We start from the raw sequence: 25,856 nt of genomic DNA on the forward strand, positions 1-25,856 counted from the left end.
TGTAGGATTATCACATAAATAGCCATTTTTGTTGTTACAGTTCAGGTCACCACCTTTGGAGTGAACTAGAAATAATAGCAGTTTTCATTTGACAAATGCTTCGCAAGGAGTACAGTGGTGCAAGCCCTGACATAAGAGTTGTAACGAATTGAAGTTTGTGTTGGGTGACCCACGACATACAAATCTATTGCAATATTTGTGCGGTCGGGTCTGCCCTGCCAGTCGAGTGCTAGGGCTGAATAAATATTTTGAATTTACTGCTTAACTTAATCGGGTATACCTCTGTTCTTATACAAATTTCTGTAAGAGACCTTTCAGATTTCCTGCCTAAAGGATCTGTTTGTTTCTAGCTTTGTATCTACTTTTGGCCTGTACTTTTGAGTCTATGATCTCTTGCAATTGGTCACATCCTGCACAGTTTCTTTATTGTTTGTTGTAGTACAGTCGGTTTTGTTTTAATTTCTATTTGCTCCTTGCTAAAACCATTGTCAGTTTGTTTTCGTTTAGAAAACTTGTAAGACCTCTTAATGCTTTTCATCTTACATTTTTGTTTAAACTCCTTTTATCAACTTACAGGTGTTTATGATATTGTTTTTAATTCTATTTATCATTGTACTGGATGTTTCAAAATGAATATCAGGGTTTTAAGACTTTGTAGTGTTTATTACAATCCACTTACAATTATAAATAAAACATCAAATGAAAGAGCAATTCAAACAGTTTATCTTATAAGTGTTTATGGTTTAAGCCAGAAAATAAGATAAAATAATGTCACAAAAATACACAAATAAAAATTTACGTTTGTGCAAAATTCTGCTAGTAGAAAGTTTTTTTTAAATTGTAATCAGGATTTTAAAAATCAAATATGCGTATATTGAATTGAATCTAACAGTAATCTGCTAAATTATTACTATTATTTTTAATTAACTTTTACCCATCTAAATCCACACATCCTATGTCCTACCACATTGTAATAAGTTCGCTTTTATGCCTGCACCACGCACTGAATGCTTTTTCAAAATCAAAGTTATGTTGAGATGGCTCTTCAGTTTGATCATCAGAAGTGGAGTAACTCTTTCTGCAGAAATACGATTTCTGATATCTGTTTTTGTATTGTTTTTGCAACTAAACTCTCACTCACATTTTACTGTGTGCATGGGAATTTTAGTGGCATATTCTATAATTCAATCTGGAAGAGAGAATTGTTCACTCAGTAACATAAATGAACACTATTAGCTCTTTGAAATTCATTCCATGTATCTATTATCCAACTCTCTCTTAAACTATGCCTGTTCCAAAAATAGATCATTTCAGTTTACAGATATGGCAGAATTGATTACTACATATATATCTGCAATTTGCATTTACCATACTCTTCATTCCTGTACACAGTGCACAGATAATGTATGGGGGGTAATTGTTTTTAAAAAGAGTTGCCACTCCACATCGAACTCCTGTCATAACAGATGCACCATCAGTAGCAGTTGAGGAGCATTTGCTCTTATCAGTGCCACATCTATCCAAAATTCCAAGAACACATGGATATATATCTCTCGCAGCACACCAAGCAGACACAGTGTTAGGTAGTGTGTGTGTATATATTCCCCTTCTTCACTGTTTTTGCGTGATTTTCTGTTTGAGTAATGGCAGTAGACTCTTCCATTCATGATTGAATGCCACCAGGCTGACTTTATTTTTGATAAAATATCATCAGTAATAATTTTACACATTGTATCTTTCATATTGTGAATACTGTCATAACTTTCATAATTTGCATTGCCACTGGACGTTAATGTGGTCAAAGGAGGACAGCCTAAGTCTCTGCATAGTTCTTTTAACATAGAAAACTTTCTTGTAGCAATATTTTCCCTCTTTACTGTGTAGATGACTTTCATAGTGACTACTACACTTTCCTCAGCATTTTTACAGAATGCAGCTACGGCTTTGACAAAATTTAGTGCCTCTAACGACTCTCGAATTGAAGTGTCATGGTCTGCCGAGATTTCAGACCTCCTTAATGTATCAGCTTTGACAACACAATATCTTAGATATAAAAGAAAAATAAAGAACCTTTAGTGTTCACAGATTTACTTGTATGTAGCTTAGAAGTTGTAACTAGAGTATGATGTAATATATAGAATTCAAATTATTTATTTATGCGGAAATAATTTAGACGTATTATCAAGCTAGGGGGTGATGTAGATTAATGCAGAAATAGATGTACAGCTTCCAACATCTAAGTTCGCTATTGTGCAGCTTTCATTGTGATGACCAGTTTCAGCAAACTTCGTTGTCATTGACGGGTCTTCTGCGCTACATTTCACTGAATCTTGATCAAATGCATCTTATTTCATATCAGGCATCACAGAACGATATTTTATGAACAAGAAAACTACAGTATATCAGCAAGTCAAGCATAAAATAATTAATACATAAAACACTGTACGTATTGCACTGATTATACAAGCTCATGTTCGTACATTAGCCGAATGAAGATTCAGAAGATCCTGTGATGGCAACGTAGTTTTGCTGAAACCAGTCATCATGACATAGGCTGTACAATAGCAGTCTTGGCTGTTTGAAGTCATACTTCTGTTTCTGACTTTTTTCCAGGGAAACCTAATTTGAGTTGGATATATAGAGAATGATTTTATATTCATCATTTGTATTGCTATCTACATTAAAAAAAAACTATTTAAACTGGTAAGTTCTCACATTTGTTGTGAATGGTAATTAATGCTGCAGCTTACCTGCTGATGACACTGAACAGTTCTTCTTTTTCCTGCTCTTGCACAAACTACACACAAATAACAGAGTTTCTCTTGAACATGGCACTTTGCACCACTTACGTAACATTTACCACTTTTCCACTAATTGTTTATTTGGTATGCCTATTTTAGTATCAGGTTTTGTTTCTTTTGTATTTCCGTATTTTGTTTCATTGGGACTAGGACTTTGTTCCTTTTTCTTCCTTAAAAAAAGTTTATCCATCACTTCTTAAAATGCACAAACACACACAGTGTGCATTTGACGAGAATAAATGAACCAGGCAGACCTGACCACTAATGAAATCCACTTGCTGGAAGGGAAAGTGGCATATCATTCATTTGAGTGACATATTGCTACTGCTCCTTCAAACCTGGAAGGTTGTGGTTTTAGCATCTATTGTTCAGTTCTGTGGCAAATACATCATCACATTTTGGGAGGGAAGACAGCATTTCGTTTGTTTCTGAGACAGACTGTTACGGCTTGTCTGTGTTTGTAGCCTAATTGGGAGCCTCCTTCCCCAGTGCCAGCTTTCACAAGGCTCAAAAGAACAGAGTTCTACATGCACCCACTCTCTCCCCTTGGAGAAGGAATGATATGTGAGATATTTTTTTATTTTTATTTTTATTTTTTTTTTTTTTTTTTGCAGAATGTTGTTGCATTTTTGTGAATGCTATTTTAAAGTCTGTTTCTTTCTTCGACCTTGAGCAGCAGAAAGTGACAGAGACTTGAACCCTGGTTGTTCACACTTCAGCTGCTAGTTGCTTACTGACTGTAGTACTCTTAGCACACTAACGTAGTACTCTCATGCCTGTTCCTTTGGTGCACTTAACACCTCCCAAACATCGGGAGCTTCCCTCCACCTTTCCTAATCATTTCAATTCTAACTTTCAATTCCCTATGCACAAATAAGTCAAATCACAATTCTTATGTTTAGTTTTTTAACTATAAAAGAAATATACTTGTTAATAACATTAAGTGAAAGGAATACATGCATTTGAGAACAAACACTAATAACAATAATAATAATAATTGCATCAGTGGTATAGTGTATTGGTGTTTCAATCTGACACTCAAAATAAGACTGAATACAGGGAAGATCATTAGCAGAATCTAGCAGTTAGTCACCCCAGAGAGGACCACTGTAAGGATGGTTAAAATGTTGATGGTATAATCGTTTTAGTGTTTTCTTGCAATTCAGCCCCATACTCAAAATTATTTTATTTAAAAAGAGATGCATTTTTTTATCTCTTGTGAAATGTATTCCATACTGTGGGAAGAACAGACCCTGTTCAGGGTTTGAGTTAGGAACAGAGCAGGGAAAAAAATTGGCTGTAGCCTTTATTATCAATCACAAAATTGAAAAGCAATATTAGATATTAAAGGAATCTCAGACAGAATATTAACGCTTGTTGTTTACTCATTCCAGTGTATCCACCAATGTGCTTACATTTTTTAGGAGGCTTAAAGGTATCTACAAAGAGTTATTGAAATTGACAATGGCAGCAAATCCCTGCTACAAGGTGATAACAGAAGACTTCGGCATTACAGTAGTACAAAATGAAAGAGCACGTCATCAGTGGAAAAATTTGTTTGTGATCATCAGAGGAAAGGCGGGGGAAATCATTAGTAAAATTTATTGAGAAAAGCTAAGTATTTGTCTTAATATGTTATTTCACAAGAAAGCAAGTGGGAAAGAGTCTAGGCAAATGGCAGTGAGAAAGTAATAGACTATTCTGAACCAAACAGCACTATTCAGAAATTTCTTCAAGAAAATGTGAGAAATATTTAAATTTGATTACACAAACAATTGTAACCAGTAACACTACTCAGAAAACATAGCAGGAATTTATCCTGGCTATTTTCCTCGTCTTGATGGTGGACAACATAGTAACTAACTACAAAAAGAAAATTCGTAGATCTTAAGGAACTTGCGAAACTGTTTACAGAAAGTCTGAAGCGGAAGTCAGTTCCCCAAAACGGGGGAATTCTGTAATTGTTCTTGTTCTCACTGATGGATCATACAGCATAAACAGTTAAACAACTGTCAGATTTTTTTCCATACTGTAGAAAATATGCAGGAAAATTACCACCAACTTCCAAGAAAGTTTGCTTTTTATCCAGCAAACAAATTTGCAGGCTTCGTAACTGAATGTATCACGATGGATCATTTGCATATCACAAACAAAATTATAAAATTGAGTAATGAATATGAATTACTAGCTTGGGTAATAGAGTTATAAAAACTTAAGTTTCACTTGCGTCTGAAATATAAAGTTTACGATCTGTGCGCTACCAGTTTTGACTGGCAGTGGTGGTAGGTGTAGCTTTAATGTGAAAACCATTAAAAAACTGAGGGCTTTAGAGTGAGCAATGAGAAGATGGATGCTGAGAACTTCCAGAACAGACTGGAAGGCATAATTATCACTATAATGAAAATGAAATGTATGTAGGCAGAATCTTCACCTTGCCCTCTTAATGGTTGGAATACCACAGTCCTTTGTGGAATTCCAAAATTTATCCAGTTTATGGGTTCTTTCTTTCTTTTTTTTTTATTGGAGCCATCTTTATTTCATGCTAATGGCCTCCCCTGCTTCACACTAATATCACTAAGTATATATTGCAGGATCACTTATCTGCCATATATACGTAAACCTTGCTCATTAATCAGTCTTTTTGTTAGTAAAAACTGTTATCAGAATCCCAACAGTAGTTCCCGAGATTAGTCTTCATATACAGACAGAAAAACTCGTGGGAGACTTAAATTTATAATATGTATATATATGACATCAAAAGTTTCAAATCTTTTCTACAGGAAAGTAGATGCAAACTGACGTTGAGTAAAGACACCTGTGTGGCAGAAAAGTCATATAATCCTTACTTTCAATAAATTTTTGGATTGTCCATTTCTCTTTATCAAGGTTGCTCATATCCCTGATGTCTTTCTTGTTACATTTCTTTATTTTCTGCAGTGAAAGAACAAGATTGTTGTTATTTTATTTTGTTTGCTGGTTTTGTGTATTTCAGAAGAATTATTTTTGTTATTCATATTTCTTCAGAGTATGCATATGGAGGGCACCCATTTCCTATATCAGGAATATTTGATATCACTCCAAGGAATGCAGAAGAGCTTGGAGAGCAATTCCAGTTCAGGTAAGATACTGTCATAAATAGCATTCATTTCATTTGGTTGAACAGCCTGTATATACAGGGGGAGTGGGAGGGGGGGGTTTCAGATGGGCGGGGTTTCCAAATTCTACATTCTTGCAAGTGAAGTAATACTTGAGTTGACTTGTATAAGAGCCAAGAAGTTTTCTGGTAACCACAGGTAAGCTTTCTGGTTGTGTAAATATACAGAATAGCTGTAGGAAAGGGTTTGATAAGCTGCACCTGTATCTGCACGCATTAAAACTGATGATCTAGTTAGAAAAATGTATGAATTATGTAAATTCTATACGCACTATGTGATCAAAAGTATGCAGACACCCCCAATAACATAAGTTTTTCATATTAGATGCACTGTGCTGCCACCTACTGCCAGGTACTCCAGTATCAGCGGCCTCTAGTCATTCGACACCGTGACAGAGCAGAATGGGGCGTTCTGTGGAACTCCCGGACTTTGAACGTGCGCAGGTGATTGGGTGTCGCTTGTGTCATACGTCTGTATGCAAGATTTCCACACTCCTAAACATCCCCAGGTCCATTGTTTCTGATGCGATAGTGAAGTGGAAACGGGATGGGACAAGTACAGCACAAAAGCGTTCAGGCCGACCTCATCTGTGGACTGACAGAAACCACCGACGGTTGAAGGAGGTCGTAATGTGTAATAGGCAGACATCTATTCAGACTGTCACACAAGAATTCCAAGCTGCATCAGGATCCACTGCAAGTACTATGACAGTTCAGTGGGAATGAGAAAACTTGGATTTCATGGTCGAGCAGCTGCTCATAAGCCAAACATCATGCCGGTAAATGCCAAACAGTGCCTCGCTTGGTGTAAGGAGTGTAAACATTGGACAATTGAACAGTGGAAAAATGTTGTGTGGAGCGATAAATCATGATACATAATGTGGCGATCCAATGGCAGGGTGTGGGTATGGCGAATGCCTGGTGAGCGTCATCTGCCAGCACATGTAGTGCCAACAGTAAAATTTGGAGGCGTTGGTGTTATGGTGTGGTCATGTTTTTCATAGAGGGGGCTTGCATCCCTTGTTGTTTTGTGTGGCACTATCACGGCACAGGCCTACATTGACGTTTTAAGTACCTTATTGCTTTCCACTGTTGAAGAGCAATTTGGGGATGGCGACTGCATCTAAAACACCTTTGGGATGTTTGGGAATGCCAACTTCATGCCAAGCCTCACGTCCGTCATCAGTACCTCTCCTCAGTGCAGCATTCCATGAAGGATGGGCTGCCATTCCCCAAGAAATCTTCCAGCACCTTATTGAACATATGCCTATGAGAATGGAAGCTGTTATCAAGGCTAAGAGTGGGCCAACACCATATGGAATTCCAGCATTACCGATGGAGAGTGCGACTGACTTGTAAGTCCTTTTCAGCCAGGTGTCCAGATACTTTTGATCACATAGCACATAGCTTATGTTTGGTGTCATACAAATGTACAATTCCATTTTGAGGCAAAACTGTTTGAACAAACTTTTATTTTCCATGTTTTATCTGTTGCGCCATATGTATCTTTCAGTTGCGCATACCAAATACTGTTTTTGTCATTTTAGACATCGAAGTCTTTACTCAAAGTATGTCTAGTTTTCTTGTATTGAATACACTTGTTTAACAGTTCATGATCAGTGATTTAATTGCACAATCAAACTTATCCACTATTATGTCTCTTTTTTTCATTATAAATACGTGACAAAGCATGTTATGTGGGTAATTTCGGTTCTACCATATACTACGACCCCTGCCATTTCATATTTCAACAGAGGCACCAGCATTAGTAGCACACCGTTGTAGACGGTCTGCAACATTCCTGACGGATGGCTGCAACGTATCACTCGATACATGCTTGTGCTCCTCCCTAGTCACAGCTTTGGAAGTATCCTTCATTATCCGTTAGGGTCAACCTTATGATAAACTGGAAAAATGGAAATGTCGTGTGGCTAGGGCCTCCCGTTGGGTAGACCATTCGCCTGGTGCAGGTCTTTCGATTTGACGCCACTTCAGCGACCTGCACGTCGATGGGGATGAAATGATGATGATTAGGACAACACAACACCCAGTCCCTGAGCAGAGAAAATCTCCGACCCAGCCGGGAATCGAACCTGGGCCCTTAGGATTGACAGTCTGTCACGCTGACCACTCAGCTACCGGGGCGGACATGATAAACTGGATTCTCTGTGTTGTCTCAGGAACTGAGGACGTTTGCACAAATGCCACAGCAGCATTAGCTACAGCTTATTCAGTGATAACTGTCTTTGTGGGCCCAACATCCTGTTCAATAACCGAACACACATGCAAGAAATTCTTGAGCAGTCTTTTTATTATTTTCACATCCATAGTCATGTGTCTCCTCTTTTCCCATCTCCACCATATCTGTACCACCGTAGGTGATTGCCATACTCACATTCTTGCTGCAATATGAGCACAGTCAGAAAATTTAGCCTATGCACCATCTTTACTTATTTTTGATTAGATCTGAAACAAACCACAGTTATGTAACAGTTAGGTAAAGGTTATGTAATGGCGTAGAATAGTGCACAGCGGGATGTTAAAATCATTTCTGACAGCAGCAGTGAAGCAAAAATAGGGATATAATGGTGGATCAACCGCTTACCCATTTGTGAGATCAGGATCCCAATTTCTCGTTACATTGCTTTCTGAGATTAAACAATAAGCCCTGCAGCGCTGTGTCAAAGCAGCTGTCCTGGAAGCAAAATGGTTCATTTCAACAGATTTTGTAAACTGTTTAACAGTGGCCACAATATACATGCACAGTGAAAATGGGAAATGTGGGATGAAAGTGGGACTGCAATAAAAGAATTGGTGTGGATATTTGAAGCTAGCTCTCTCTCTCTCTCTCTCTCTCTCTCTCTCTCTCTCTCTCCCCCCCCCCCCCCCCTCCCTCCCTCTCTCTCTCTCTCTCTCTCTCTCTCTCTCTTTCTTTCTTTCTCATTCCTCACCCTCTCCCCTCGTTCCATCCTCCCTTTCCCCATCCTCCTCTCTCTCCCTTTTTTATGCTTAAACTTTTGAAATGTCATATATATTATCGTATCTGGTAACAACAACTGAAAAAGAAAATTACTCACATGCAGCTGATTGATGGGTGACGCATACACACATAGTAGCATTGAAAATTACACCAGTTTTCATTCTTTTCTTACAGTCTGATTAAAACTGTTATTTTTGCCTGCTGCACTGGTGACAGTTAACCTTTTAAGTGGGCATGATGGATATATCCGTCCATGCTCTGCTATTGCATTGTGGGTTCGGTGGATATATCCGTCCACTGCGTTCTGTGGCTAGTAGCTATTGGAAATGAAGAGTTATCGGCCTGCCGTTGACACTGTGGTATTAGTTGAACTTCGTCCACTAGATGGCAGCTCTTGTCGCGCAACACAGCGTGTTTTAGGCTAGTTATAACATTGTCCACCCGAGCGCGCGTTGTGAAAATGCGTCCTGTGAAGCAGCCGCAAAAGCGCGCCTTTTTCGTCTGTGTTTACTGCAGCGTTAGTGAGTGATCTTTTGCAATGGCGAAAAGAAGTCATTTATCAGATTTGGAGATTGAGAAGCTGCTTTTAGAAAGTGATGATAATTTCAGTGACAATTCTGAAAGTTTTCAAGATACAGATGTTGAGGCTAGTGAAAGTAACTTCGATTCAGAAACATCTGACAATGAGACACTACTGCAGCAGACGGTACCTAGTGAATTTGTGCATGCTAGTTCAGTTCGTATTCAATATTTGCTCAGTGCTAATAGTGGTACAGTTGTGCCTCTCAAACAAAACGATGTGATGAGTTGTTTTATGTGTTTTGTGGATGATGCTTTGTGCACAATGATAGCTGAACAGACGAACTTATATGCAGAACAGTTCATAGCTTCTCATCCCAATTTAGCAGCACGCTCCAGGGTTCACAGTTGGCAGAATACTACACGCGACGAGGTAAAAACACTTATTGGAATGCTTGTACTTCAAGGAATTCTTCACAAACCAGACCACAAAATGTACTTTTCAAAGAGGGAATCAGTTGACACGCCTCTCTTCAGGAAAGTGATGAGTGAAAAGCAGTTTCGTCTTTTATTGAAATTCCTCCACTTTGCTGACAATACCTCATATGATCCACTAGGCACTATCAGCAGAAAACTATTCAAAATTCACCCCATTATGGAGCATCTGCGGCGTAAATTCAGATCAGTGAACATGCCAGAAAGGAACATCACCGTTGACGAATCGTCGTTGCTCTGGAAAGGACGGATTGGATGGAAGCAATATATTCCATCAAAGCGTACCAGATTTGGCATCAAATTGTATGAACTCTGTGAAAGCAGTTCCAGATATGTATGGGACTTTATTGTTTACACTGGAAAGGACACTAATTATGGTAGTCACTATCCAGACGAAAACATAACCTCTCGAATTGTTTTGGAGCTTGCACACGATCTACTCGGGAAAGGCCACTGTATTTATATTGACAACTGATACACCAGTGCAGATTTGGTGGACAAACTAACCAGCAATAACGCCGATGTTGTCAGCACAATGTGGCGAGACAGGAAGGGGTTCCCTGACTTCGTAAAAAAGGAAAAACTGAAGAAAGGGGAGTACATAACAGGGTACAAAGGCAAGCAGATGGTAATGAAATGGAAAGACAAAAGAGACATTGTTATGGTCAGCACCTTCCATGACGATACATTTGTAAATGTAAACTCGAAGAAGGGAATCGTTCAAAAGCCTCAAGTTGTCGCTCACTACAACAAGAATATGGGAGGGGGTGGATAGGTGCGATTCTCAGTTACAAAGCTACCAGATGGCCAGAAGCAGGCTGAAAAAATACTATCAGAAGCTTCTCCGCCACTTGTTGGACATTGCATGCTACAATGCATACATTCTGTACAAGAAGCATGGTGGCGAACAAAGTAGAATGAGCTTCCTGATTAGTCTTGGTGAACAGTTGACCATATCTTCACCACATCAAGGGACATCAGTAGGATGCCCACCTCGAACACCAAAAGCAACACGCCTTACAACCAGGCGTTTTCCAGACCTTCTTCCGCCCACAACGAAGAAAAGACTAACAAGGAGGTGTGTGGTGTGTACGAGAAAAGGCCTTCGCAAAGAGACTTCTTACTGGTGCGCAGAATGCGAAGTTTCCTTGTGTGCAACACCTTGTTTTAAAATGTTTCACACTGAAAACGATATGTAATATTGTGAAAATACAGTTTCGTTAACTTATGCAATATATTTTATTCATTTCCACCCAATATCACTGCCAGCGCTTTCGTTCGGTAAGTCACATCATCTTTGTTGTTAGATATACAATATCAATTTAAATTCAACAATGAAAACGGGAAGGAAAACGTGAGAACAGTGCGCAGCACCACCTCGAACAGGCGCACTGGCATATATTACCCACTGTGGAAGACGTGCGCGCGCGCAAACTACCCACTTAACAGGTTAAATGGCTTCTGAGCAGCATATACACAATGCTATTGAAACACTACAAGTTAACTGGCACTTCATTGCGGTGCATAGGCAATGACAGGGTGGTTCATGGATGACACTTAATATCTCTGATTGGTAGAACTAAGCTCCAAAGTATGAAGTGCTAACTAACAAATAATTTTAATTAGAATGTAGGGACCTCCATCCCTTCTCCCATAAACACAAATTCTTTGAGTGGCTGTCTGGATTGGTGTGGAGGAACAGGAAAGAATTGAAGCACCTGTAAGGGTAAACACATGTGGTAGACAACTGGCTTCCATTGGGAATTGTGGGGGTTAAGCAGGATATTACATGTCTCCTGGTCCTGCAGAACATTTCTCCATTTTATTCTTTAAAATGCAGACATTCTTGTGTTACTCGAGCATACTTCAATGAATAGCCAAGGACATGAATATAGCAAACAAATTTATTGCCTCATTTAAATACAAAGACATCCTCAACTTCAGGGATCTCAGACGACTGACTTTCACTCTTATCCATTTGACATTCCTTCTTTGTATAACATCCTTAACACTTTTCCGAGGAAGGCCTTTGCCTGAAGTGTTCTGCGGAACAACATACAGTGTTGGGATCTCTCCACAACACCTTTGCTGACTTCAGAGCATCTGTCACTGTGTTCACACCACTGCACAAAGCCCAACGGATACATCAGACAGATGTTATGAAAGACAAGCATATACTTAATCTAATACATGTTACGTAATAAATCATTAACAAAATCTAAAACTTATTAGATGGTAGATCATATTATTTAAAAGTTTCGATATAGAATGTTCAGTCATTCATATTTAATGCTGATAGTACAGAAATTCCAAATCAGAGAAGATATTCATGGGAATCTTCCCAACCAAAATTCCAAAATTTCTGTACCCTCACATAAAAGCAACACGAGGTTCAATCATGAGAACCCTCATCTTAATGAGGGAGTGGAGAATGCAAGAGAGAATGAGTGGAAGAAATAAAGTGGAAACTTAATTTACAGAAGAGAAAAAGATCAACAACCAGGACAATGTTGTGACAAGGGAGCAGCTGAGGGTGGGCATCAACAGAGGTAGAAGCCAAACGGTTTGCAAGAATGGTGGATGCACTGGAGGCCTGGATGCAATGGAAACACAGTTCACATGTGCATCCATGTGTGTGTGTGTGTGAGGGGGGGGGGGGGATCATTTTATTGTATGGCCAAATCCGGTGCTATTTTTCACCACATTCGGTGTTATTTTTTGCCGGATTCATTGTTATTTCTAACAAATTGGTTGTTATTTTTTTTACTGAAATTTGGCATGTTTATTTGCCAAATTGGGTGTCTTTTACCACATTTTCTGCAAAAATTCAGTGTTGTTTTTGCCAGGTACACTGTAATTTGTTTGCCAAATTCGATGACCCCTTTTTTTTGCCAAATGTTTTGTAATTCTTTTACCAAATTTTGTAGTACTCATTCACCAAAATCTTTGCGTTTTCTCCTTTTCCTTTTCTTCTCTCTCTCTCTTTCTTTCTCTTTTCCCTCCTAAATTCATCATTATATTTTCACCCTATTCAGTATTTTTTGCCATTTCAGTGTTACTGTTGTGTGATATTCTGTGTTAATTTTGTGCGTAAATTGGCTCTTTTCCTGCCTCCAGAGTTCGCTCTTATTTTTCTTGACAAAGTTCCCATTACTTTTTCCTCAAATTTACTGGTATTTTTTGCCAAACCTGGTGTTTTTGGCCAAATTCTGTGTTATTTTCATAGTCATATCAAAGTTCATTACATGGGAAATGAACTGCAAGTTTAAGATTATATGGGAAACTTAGACTTGAGAAGATTAGAAGACAAATTGCAGTTTTAGCATTGAGTAATTGTCAGTTATAAATATTGGTATTAGTATACTTCTGTCATTTTCATGAATTTTTCCTGTCCCTGCATACATATTAAATCTAATGTTGAAGTCAGAATTGTGGCTGTGATCATGCTGCACACCAAGTGGTAAAGTTTGTAGTTAGTGACAGTGTATGTGATGTCATTGCACTCAGATGCTGTCTTACCTTTGGTCAGTTTCAAAAAGCCAGTGACTGGACTCTACTAACAGGTGATGAGTGGTTGCATGGGACATATCTTGCACCTGTTTCATCCACATGGGTAAAATTCATGGTGAACAAAAGTGGGGACAGAAGCAGCATGGGGGTGGACTAGGATATAACACATGTTGGGTGAGCAGTAGACCACTGCTTTCACTTTGAGGAGATTGGAGGCTGAGACCTCCACATCTGAGCACAATGAGAGGCAGTTAAAGAATTGATGGAAGAAGTGGTTAAATTCTTCAAGGCTTGGTCATTAGGGTAACAGTTAATGGCTGGTTGGCTGGTTTACCATGGCAGTGAGTGGCTTGGTTGTCTCCTTGTTACCACTACTTTGGGGGGGGGGGGGGGGGGGGGGTGAGAGAGAGCTTACATGAAAACTAGCACATTTTTTTTAGGTGCTTTGCATGTGTTTTTCACCATGTATAAGTCGATTGCAGATGAGTAGTTCCCTTTGCATGTGTTCTTTTACAACCCTTCCTCCGAAAACATGTATGTTCCATTACTCTGTTACTAAATTGGTAGCATTTATTTATGGTACTGTTATTCTAATTTTTAAGTTTACATTTGTTCTGTTTCATGGTGTACGAGAGTGTGCTGAAAAGTAATGCCTCCAAATTTTTCATGTGAAAATTTGGAAAGCTTTCTAAATAAAACAAATGTTAACTTTCTACATCTTTGTTCTTCATGTCTACAAACTTATTTCCCAACATAGTGATCCTGGTGACAAACAAATTTCTCCCAACAAGAGATCATCACTGTAGAATATTTGACTTCGTTGGCTGAGCTACAACCTACCTCTGCTTGCTCCACTTCATCACTATCAAAGTGAAGTCCTCAAATGTGCTCTGTAAGTTCTGGAAACAGATGAAAATTAGATAGGGCCAAGTCGGGACTTCATGGAGGATGATTGATGACAGTGAACTCAAGGTGTCGGATTGTTGTAGACGTTGCAGTGCCTGTGTGTCATCTGGATTAGATCAGATTAGATACTTTCATTCCAATTGATCCATAGTGAGGAGGTCCTCCAGGATGTGGAACATGTCAGAAAAACAACAATACATGGCAAATATTTACAACTGAAACAAATGAGTTAATGTACCTTCCACAGGTCCCAAGTGGAATGATCGTCATTTTTTTAATGAACACTATATGAAAGAATAATTTTGCAAACACTAATGCACTGAATTTAAAATTTTAAAAAAGGTTTTTTTTTTTATTTATGAGGTAATAAACATGTAATAGAACTACTACAATACTTATTTACAATGAACACATTACTGCACTGAAATGGTGCAGAAGTTATATCACACACACACACACACACACACACACACACACACCAATTGGTCCTACTGAGAAATTCATCAATGGAGTAGAAGGAGTTGGCCACCAATAAATCCTTTAGGCTTCTCTTAAACTGAATTCCATTGGAGTTGTCATGCTGAAGGAGAAGGGCTCCATGTGTGGATGGACTCTTCAAATTCAAAACTCGGTTACAGCATGCTGTTTTTCTCACACCAGCATAATTACGTTACACTCTGCCGTGTCAATCGGAGCCCTCTAGTGGCTGAGGGCTGCAAATATGTATATAGTGAATAATAAATATGTAGAATGTTAACAGTGTTTGAATTATTCAAAAATCTGTATAAGTTTTCACAAAAAAAAATTGAAGGCATTACTTTTTAGCACACCATTGTGAATGAAAATTTTGGTTGTATAGGTGAATTACCATTTGTAATAAACATTGTTTGGTTATAGGTTTTTGCTATAAAATATTTATTGTAATATATTTGTTTTCTAGACAATCTGTTCATATAGGTAACACAGATTTCACAGATGATGAAGTTAAGAGAATAATAGTAGAACTTGGGAAAGATTTTCGTGGAGATCGTTACCATTTAATGAACAAGAACTGCAATCACTTCTCCGGCTCCTTCACTCAGGTGAGCATAATATGTGTGTTGACTTAGAAAAAGTATCAATGCATTCTGTCCATTATAATTATGGCAGTAACAGTGATATACTGTAGTCCGTCATACTGTCATTCAGAGTTGTGTAGTCGTAGATATGCTTTACACTGTCTGTCCAAAAAGTTCAGAGCACTGTAATTATGGTGGTGGCTTGGATTAACAACTGTAAACAACAGGTGTATATTCAACCAGTCTGACCTGAGCAGGCAGTGTTAAGCAGAGGACATGCAACCGCATCATAAATCGCAATGGAGCAACATCTCTAAATCATGTGTTCAAGAGTCTCCAGAATGTTTTGAAGAATAGAAAAGAAAAGTGTACGCAAAGTTTGTACTGCATTCCTTGATCCCTGAAAAAAACGATGGGGTGTGGGCACTGGCTGTGACTTGGTTGAAATGCAAAATATTGACTATTCTTTTCTGGAAAAAATCATCGTGGGTGATGAGCCTTTGTGTCATCAGCATGAATCTACCACAAAACTACAAAATACAGAATAACATGAAGGGTCAATGTTTTGATGACATAACTGACATTCAAGTCATTGTGACGTGCAAGTTGAATAACATCCCGAAGGACTTCACTGACAGTTTTACATGGCATATGAATTCTGTGTATTGTATTCAAGACGGTGTAGAACACTTAAAGCATTAAAACCACTATCATAATGTTTCTCTGTTTTTTTTTAATTCAGTCTTGAAACTTCTTAGACTGACAGGATACATGAATTAAGTTCCATTCTCTGGAACTGAACTTACCATTGGTGTTAGAAAAATAGGGCATATGTGTCTGTTAAATCAGTTGCTGGAAGAATCGGTGAATTGTTGTTGTTGTTGTTGTGGTCTTCAGTCCTGAGACTGGTTTGATGCAGCTCTCCATGCTACTCTATCCTGTGCAAGCTTCTTCATCTCCCAGTACCTACTGCAACCTACATCCTTCTGAATCTGCTTAGTGTATTCATCTCTTGATCTCCCTCTACGATTCTTACCCTCCACGCTGCCCTCCAATGCTAAAGTTGTGATCCCTTGATGCCTCAAAGCATGTTCTACCAACCGATCCCTTCTTCTAGTCAAGTTGTGCCACAAACTTCTCTTCTCCCCAATCCTATTCAATACCTCCTCATTAGTTACGTGATCTACCCACCTTATCTTCAGCATTCTTCTGTAGCACCACATTTCGAAAGCTTCTATTCTCTTCTTGTCCAAACTGGTTGTCGTCCATGTTTCACTTCCATACATGGCTACACTCCATACAAATACTTTCAGAAACGACTTCCTGACACTTAAATCTATACTCGATGTGAACAAATTTCTCTTCTTCAGAAACGATTTCCTTGCCATTGCCAGTCTACATTTTATATCCCTCTACTTCGACCATCATCAGTTATTTTACTCCCTAAATAGCAAAACTCCTTTACTACTTTAAGTGTCTCATTTCCTAATCTAATCCCCTCAGCATCACCCGATTTAATTTGACTACAATCCATTATCCTCGATTTGCTTTTGTTGATGTTCATCTTATATCCTCCTTTCAAGACCCTGTCCATTCCGTTCAACTGCTCTTCCAAGTCCTTTGCTGTCTCTGACAGAATTACAATGTCATCGGCGAACCTCAAAGTTTTTACTTCTTCTCCATGAATTTTAATACCTACTCCGAATTTTTCTTTTGTTTCCTTTACTGCTTGCTCAATATACAGATTGAATAACATCGGGGAGAGGCTACAACCCTGTCTCACTCCTTTCCCAACCACTGCTTCCCTTTCATGCCCCTCGACTCTTATAACTGCCATCTGGTTTCTGTACAAATTGTAAATAGCCTTTCGCTCCCTGTATTTTACCCCTGCCACCTTCAGAATTTGAAAGAGAGTATTCCAGTTAACGTTGTCAAAAGCCTTCTCTCAAAAGCTTTCTCTAAGTCTACAAATGCTAGAAACGTAGGTTTGCCTTTTCTTAATCTTTCTTCTGAGATAAGTCGTAAGGTTAATATTGCCTCACGTGTTCCAACATTTCTACGGAATCCAAACTGATCTTCCCCGAGGTCCGCTTCAACCAGTTTTTCCATTCGTCTGTAAATAATTCGCATTAGTATTTTGCAGCTGTGACTTATTAAACTGATAGTTCGGTAATTTTCACATCTGTCAACACCTGCTTTCTTTGGGATTGGAATTATTATATTCTTCTTGAAGTCTGTGGGTATTTCGCCTGTCTCATACATCTTGCTCACCAGGTGGTAGAGTTTTGTGATGACTGGCTCTCCCAAGGCCATCAGTAGTTCTAATGGAATGTTGTCTACTCCTGGGGCCTTGTTTCGACTCAGGTCTTTCAGTGCTCTGTCAAACTCTTCACGCAGTATCTGATCTCCCATTTCATCTTCATCTACATCCTCTTCCATTTCCATAATATTGTCCTCAAGTACATCGCCCTTGTATAAACCCTCTATATACTCCTTCCACCTTTCTGCCTTCCCTTCTTTGCTTAGAACTGGGTTGCCATCTGAGCTCTTGATATTCATACAAGTGGTCCTCTTCTCTCCAAAGGTCTCTTTAATTTTCCTGTAGGCAGTATCTATCTTACCCCTAGTGAGACAAGCCTCTACATCCTTACATTTGTCCTCTAGCCATCCCTGCTTAGCCATTTTGCACTTCCTGTCGATCTCATTTTTGAGACGTTTGTATTCCTTTTTGCCTGCTTCATGTACTGCATTTCTATATTTTCTCCTTTCATCAATTAAATTCAATATTTCTTCTGTTACCCAAGGATTTCTATTGGTGAATTATACATGTAATATTGTGTAGTTGCTTCTTTGATATGTTTTCTGCATGAATATCCTTATCATTTGAAATTAACCAATTAGCTGCTCATTCTCACAAATAAAATACATGTATCACTTGAGTTTTTGACTTTTACTGCATCGTGTGCCATTGTGTAATGTAAGAGAGCTGTAGAAAAACTATAACAGTCACCATTCACCAAAATAATTGTACACAATCACTTACAAATTTCTATGAGTGAGTTTTGTGACTAAGTCCAAGTACTTCCACAATTTATTTTAAATCCAGTCTTGAAACTTTTTGGACTTGTCACCAAGAACGTTTTAATTATGTTTGTTGAGAATGCCTAAGATCCACAAACGTGCCACATCATCATTATGACACAGATGAAAGCAGCATGCATTGGTGTGTGTGTTTAATAAGTGCCAAGATATGAAATAAGGTGAATATAATGAAAGGGCTATCGACATAATCAAGTAATTCATATCAGTCCATGACAACAATTAATATTCCATATTTCAGACTAAATCAGGAATAAAAGGCCATTGACACAACATAAATACTTTGTGTGTCACCAATAACAAAGTTCCATACTTTATACAAACTAATTTGTATGTCTATTGTCACAACAACTGTTCTCCGATTTATACGAGTCCATTAACAGCTACATAAAGCTGAAACCTCAATGTGTGGCTACAGCAGATTGTGAATGAAAGACCATTCACATATTGTGAGCAGTTCATACTTTCCAGCTAACAGTTGATCATTGGCAACTACATATTATGCTCCCATTGTCTGCCTCCAATTTGCCAAGGACATATATTGGGAACATCTCTGCTACATCGCAAAAAGAAGCAGCATGTTGATGCCCCTGTGTAAAACTTGACCAGATGCTGGCTGAAAACTACTGTATTTTATGTATTGCTTTCCAGAAAGGGGTAATCTGTGCAAGTTAAATATGAAATTTTTGCATTAAAATATAATTTTTTAGCACTATCACTTTACAATATGCCAATATTGTCTTGAAAATAAGAGTGACAAGAGGACTGTCATACAGTATCAACATCTCACTGGGTACAAGCTGCAGATTTGCTCTCGCGTACTTATCGCCTACCATGGTAACACAGGCAGTACCCTGCCTCTTGTCAATGTAATAAAACACAGAGTACTCGAACAATTATATGAGTAATTTCACTCAAGTCAGTTTAAATTGTAGATAACATTGCAAAAATAACTTGTTCAGCCTTACAAAAGTCTCAACTTTTTTTTTCCATAGCTTTTCCAGGAACTAGGTAGGATTCAGTGCAGTAATTTGAATGGCAACACCTCACCTACCTCCTTCTCCATACTCCTTCTCCGATCCTATAAATTAATGTCAAATAATGATGCCACTTTGAATTCACACAATTCAAGAATTAGTGACATTTGGTGCTGGATAGATTATGACTCGTAAGCGAAGGGTCAGTGGTATGGCACTCTACCCGCTACATACACCTAAGGACAAAAACTTCATTACCTGTACTGTATTATTATTTAAACATGTCCTCGTGGTTCACTTAACATTTTACCAAAATTGGGACAGACCTACACACATTTCAAATGGCACTAAAGCAGACGAGTTGTAATCAAAAAATACCCATTCTCCTCCAACTCTTCACTCTCAAGTCATTTAATGTACCCATCAGAAAAGTAAGTCAGATCATACAGGACTTTCTTCTTCACCACCAAAGGCAGAGGAGAGGTACATGTAGTATTCTGCTCAGCTCCATCTCATTATATCAGTGTTTTTGTGTGAGGACTGTGGTCTCATTTGATTTTCTTGCACATGAAAATATATTTTTCATACAAGGTTGAGCCCATTTTGTCCTTAACCCACCAATAAATGGAAAAAGATCTTGATCTACAGTAAATTTAATGTAAAGGTCTTTTACTTTTAAAAGAAGTAGGCAGATTGTGTACTTGAGAGATACAGATTGTAGAGAGAGAGAGTGTTATCAATTCAGGATGCAGATGCTTTAATTATTGTATCTTCATATAATTTCTCAAAAATATTATTAATCAGTAAGATATATTGCAGCTAATGTTCAGTGCATTACCCGTGCTTGCTTGATTAGTGCTGTATTTAGAAAATCTGACTGACTGAGAGCTTTGGTCATATCACAATGCTGTCTTTTGAGTTTAGTCATACCATAAGAATATGTTTTCTAATTCGTGTTTCAGTCTGTCACATGATTCTTATCTCTCTCTCTCTCTCTCTCTCTCTCCCTCTCCCTCTCCCTCTCCCTCTCCCTCTCCCACTCCCAGTATGTGGTGCTCTAGTTTTTATGAAAGCAAGTTTTGTATGGAAATTATTTGCAAGCTGAGATCCATGTTCTGAGTGAGCTTGAGATTCAACTTTTTTTGGTTACAGATTCTCTGTGGTCAAGAGATACCATCTTGGGTGAACCGACTGGCGTACTTCAGCTCGTGTGTTCCTTTTCTCCAGCGCTGCTTGCCTCGTGAATGGTTAACACCCATGGCATTGCAGCATTCTATAAGTTCACATCAGGAAAATTCATCAGATACTTCATTGTAACATTGGTGATAAATAAGTTTCAGATGGGAACTTGTTGTGGAAAGAAAAAAAGTAGGCCTAAAGAGAATGGAATGATTATAAATACCGGTATTACAATTAAGTGTTCAAAGTACAATACTGAGCTCATTATTCTGTCCAATACATAACAAAATACAAAATATTATTAACAGTCAGGTAGAGATGAAACCTTAGCATTTTTAGAGTTGGCAGGAAATGTTCTGATACTGTATGAGGTAAATTTTATTGTACATGGAAAACTATGCAAGTTAATGAGTAAGGTGCCCTGAAAAACTAGTATATAAGTTTGCAATGACACATCTTTATTCATAAATTTCAAATCTTTTATGCAAGTTCTTCAACTATTTTATTTGCACAAATTTAGTTTTTTTATATTGTAAGGTAAGAATTGGAACTATTATGACTGAAAAATGTTCTACACAGTGCTGAAGTAGGAGTAATTTAAGGAACTATTTATTTTTTTAAGATGAGTAAAATTGCAGACATTGTACTCATCATTTCTCGGAGGTTTAGAAGAACTATTGTTTACCAAAATGTTGGACAACTACATACTGAGTAAGTGATACGTAGCATTTCAGTTACATGAGTAAATGGAATAATAGATCAAGGTAAGAAAATGAAGACCTAAGTGTTGAAATGTCATACGAGTGAGAGTTGAGGACTAAAAAAAAAAATTTTCAGGGGAAAATTTTACTGAAATGTATGGCACCTGTAAATGATGTATGATAATTTACATACAACCCAGAGTGGACAATTTTCACATCACTTATCTGTGTTCAGGGAAGTAGTAATGATGAAAGTGACAAATAAGTAAAACATAAGACATACCTGTCCCTTTCATAATTTCTTAAAGCAGTTTGAATGGTGTTGTATAGGACAACAGTATGTACGTTGCAAATATGCCTTTGTTGTGATATAACATACAGGTGTATGTATATGGTCTCCCAGTATGTGGTTGGCTTTTAGTTGCAACATTATTTTGCGTTTGGTTTTATCAAAAGCCTTAAGCAGCATTTAGTTATTACTACCACAGTGCATGCAAGTCGCCTGTCTTTGATATTCCATATTCTGCTGCTGCTGCTGCTGCCCAGTTTGATTGAGGCTGCCAGATGAAACAGTGTGTTCCCTCTTGGTCTCACACTGTACTCGGCATATATTTTGATGTCCCCATTTCAATATTGATCATAATTTGCCTTCTATTTTTGTTGTTCTGCATTTGTATGCTGTGCTCCAGCCTTTAGTTTTAGTATTGTATCTTGACCACTTGGTACAATTTTAGTGACTTTGGTTTCAACATTGCATGCGCACTCTCGCATGCATGCGCACACATATACACACTTTCACTATACCACTCTAGTATATTCTTTCATACTTCTCATTTACGCACCGTATGTTTCAGTCTCAAGTAGTTGGAACACTATAGATTTTTAATTGTCAGCGATCACTGTGCTTAAAGGCTCCCAGGAATGAGAGGGTCACAATATACTGTGAATGCAATGATTTGTGAATAAGACCACTTCTAATTTGTTTCCACCAATATCTCTTCAGTCCAACCTTCAGGTAACTGATAGTTCATTTAGTGGCTACAATTGTTATTTTTCTTACTGCTACTAGTAATATTAGTATTTATTGCAGCTTATTTAAGCAGTTGTATATGCATCCTGACATGATATGTAGGTAGTATTGACAGTAAGGAGAATAGAATTTCTTTGTAGAACTGTACGTATCTGATGCATGCATTTCTCTTAATTCACAAAGACTTTAGAAGTACTTTGACAGTAGCTTGATTTTTATGTATTCGGTACTTGTTCCAGTCGGTTAGTGAGGGTGCTAGGTGTAATATTTTGTGTGTGTGTGTGTGTGTGTGTGTGTGTGTGTGTGTGTGTGTGTGTGTAGAGAGAGAGAGAGAGAGAGAGAGAGAGAGAGAGAGAGAGAGATGGTCTTGTAAGATGGTGCTTTTAATTGATAGTTGGATATGTTAAACATTACAAAAATTGTGAAAAATCTTCCGTGTGTGACAGAGATGAGATACGTTTCTGTTATTGTTTCAATTTATCTTGCCAAATATATAAATTTAGATGATGGTGATCATCATGATCATAATTGATTTACTGAGAAATTTCTCTTCCTCTCATGTGTTGTGGTGGCATTGAGAACAATATTAATATTTTGTGATTGTTTTTTCTACAAATCTGGAAAGTGCGGAGAGTTGTGTGTAAGTCGTATAAACAAACACATTATAATGGATTGATTACACTAAATTTCCAATAAAAATATATTTTTCTTCAGATAATGGAGTGTTTCATATTTATGCATTAGTATGAATGTGTTCATTTTCATTTAGTATTATTTAAAGATGTATAACGTACCTGTGTAAGGAGAAAGGTAAAAACTGTAGATGAGTATATTTGTTAATCTTTCCACTGAACTTTGACATTTGTTTCTGTAAAATTATTTACTTTTAGGAAATCATGTTTTTAATAAAATACCTGCAATGATCTGATACTTGTTTAACATTATTTCGTTCCTTTTCTAAGGTATTGTACAAGCATACTCTCAGCTTAAACATTGAGAGGATTTTCTGAAGCAATCCTGTTACCTCATATAAGTTTTCTAATCTCTTAAAATCTGTTTTTCTTTTTTTATAAAAGTTAATCTTTATAATTTGATTGTATAGGTAATTTATTCATTTGAGTAGAGAACACTTGACATAGAAGAGTTGTCAATTATGATATAATTGTAAAGCATCTTTCTTTTAATGAAGAGTTGAAGGCTGGAGTATGTGTTTCGTGGTACCAAGTGCCATTATTTCTTCCACAAGATATTGGAATTGGACTGCAAAATGATTATTGTCATTTCATAAGATGATGCCTGTGATTCATTGTTAATGGAATTGTTGGAGTATTAGTGGAATTTTAAATGTATTATTAAGTTACAGATGACTTTTGATACATCTGTTAGCGTGTGTCATTACAAAAAGAAAAATCTGTTTCTTGTATGTGAATTCATCTGTTGTTGTTGAAATAAATTGTTTACAATGTATCCACATTGTGGTCTCTCTCTCCCCCTCTCCCTCTCCTATACCCACAAGAAGCCAATGTCTTACTCTCATGAAAATTGTTAAAAGAAAATATTTTATTACCAGACTTGTCATTTGAAATAATACCCTACAGCATTGCCATATGTACATTATTATTTGTCATAGGATTTAAACTTTAGTAAGAAATAAGTCTTATTTTAACATTCCATAACAATGTCCAATACACTCAAATATTCATTCATTGTTTGAAAAGTCTTGTCAATCCCATTGTTCCATTTACCCATCAAAGTGCCTTCCACTGATTGGATTCAGTCTTCATCAAACAAATTATCATTCTTTGTCAAGTTCTGCGTTTGTGGAACAAAACCAACAAATTGATCAGTGCATTGGCTGTAATGTTCTAACCTGCCACAGATAGTCAATACAAATTTTGACAAATTTAAATTTCCTGTAGGATTTATGTTAAAAAATTTGTTGCTTTATCATCATGGACAAGTAGTAGTAAAACTTGTACATGGCTTGAAGCTAACCTTGTCCCATGTACTACTTAAGAGCATCCACCTTCATTCACTGAAAATGTAGCTATGTAAATAATAATAATTATTATTATTATTGACTGTGATCTTTGTATCTGCACTTTCTTCATTCTTTTATTAAAACCTGTCTCGTGGAGAAATCTCTCAATCACTTAACAGTCATAAGTGATGCACCAATACCATTCTTGTGAAAATAAAATTCATTTTTCAATATATTTCAGCAGCAGATCTAAAATGGAGATTAGTTGTTATAATTTAACTTATTCATTCAGTACAAAGTCTACGGGACAGATAATGTAAAGACACTCTAGGCCAGAATTAACACTATGATAACATTAACATGTATTAAGTTTGTATTTTCTGTGGTGGGCACTACAGTTTTATTTTGTGCCCTTGTGTGCCAGCCTTTTTCAGAGGTAATTTGGGAGACACACACACACACACACACACACACACACACTCACACTCTGCAAAATTTAGGCATGTGTGCATTCTGTCTCTTCACATTGTCCTCAGCTGTTTTGATTCTAGACCCTCATATTTCAATATCCTTCCTAAGTGAAGTTAATAGTCGCAATTCTTTTCTTCATATGCCTGGTATTTTCAAATTGACTGGTGCAGCATCATCAAACACCCACCTCTCTGTTTTGTGACTGTTAAAATGTGGGTTTACAGAGTTATGTTCATTGCTGTTGTTAACAGTGTTTTGATAACACACTGGCCTACTTTTACCTGTTTCTTAACTTCAAGAATTTAATCTTGTGACAGATCACAGAGTTTGATGTCAGTGGAGATGAAAGGGATAACCTAATGAATAAGGGAAATCAAAGGAGTATAGCAAGCAGTATGAATAGACATTTCTTCAGTGCTCTGATTGTTTAAGGAAAACTGTACTGTAAAACTTCTCTACACACCATCTTCAGTTCGAAGGCTGATTTGCTGCAGCTTTCCACTCTAGTCTATCCTGTGGAAGTTTCTTTATCTCTGTGTAACTACAGCAAATTACATTCATTTGAAAATGCTTACTGTAGTCAAGCCACTGCCGATTTTACCCCTGTGCCCCTCCCCCCCCTTTCCCTCTATTATCAATTTAATAGTTCCTTGAAGATGCCACAAGATGTGTCCTGTCAACAATTTTTTTCTTGTCCAGTTATGCCACAAATTTCCTTTCTCCCCAGTTTTATTCAGTATGTTTTCATTTGGTAACTAACCTACACATTATAACAAGCCCACAGGTGTGTGTCTGGAATATTGTACGTGGCGATACAGCTGTTACTAATTGTGCGACATGGTGCACCTTTTGATATTATATGTTTCATAACATTGGTAATGAGTATTATGTCAATGTGAGTTTATTTTAATGTTTGGGGATCCATATTTACTTTGTCATATTTCTTTATCCTCATTTAATCCAAAGACGTAAGTCTGTATTTTTGAGTTTCTTCT

At 37.5% G+C, this 25,856-nt stretch overlaps 1 protein-coding gene across 2 annotated transcripts in view; it reads left to right on the forward strand.

Annotated features, from left to right (window-relative positions):
• LOC126457533 (deubiquitinase DESI2) overlaps positions 1–23,876 on the forward strand; it is a 124,010-nt gene extending 100,134 nt beyond the window's left edge. For both annotated transcript variants that reach the window (XM_050093889.1, XM_050093888.1), the window contains exons 4-6: positions 5,826–5,919; positions 15,306–15,447; positions 20,652–23,876. In XM_050093889.1, coding sequence (XP_049949846.1) covers positions 5,826–5,919; positions 15,306–15,447; positions 20,652–20,816 — 401 coding nt within the window. In that variant the 3' untranslated portion in view covers positions 20,817–23,876. The remainder of the gene's footprint in view (positions 1–5,825; positions 5,920–15,305; positions 15,448–20,651) is intronic.
• The last annotated feature ends 1,980 nt before the right edge of the window (positions 23,877–25,856 follow it).

Source organism: Schistocerca serialis, chromosome 2 (assembly GCF_023864345.2).
Source record: "Schistocerca serialis cubense isolate TAMUIC-IGC-003099 chromosome 2, iqSchSeri2.2, whole genome shotgun sequence".
In the NCBI taxonomy this organism is placed as follows: Eukaryota; Metazoa; Arthropoda; class Insecta; order Orthoptera; family Acrididae; genus Schistocerca; species Schistocerca serialis.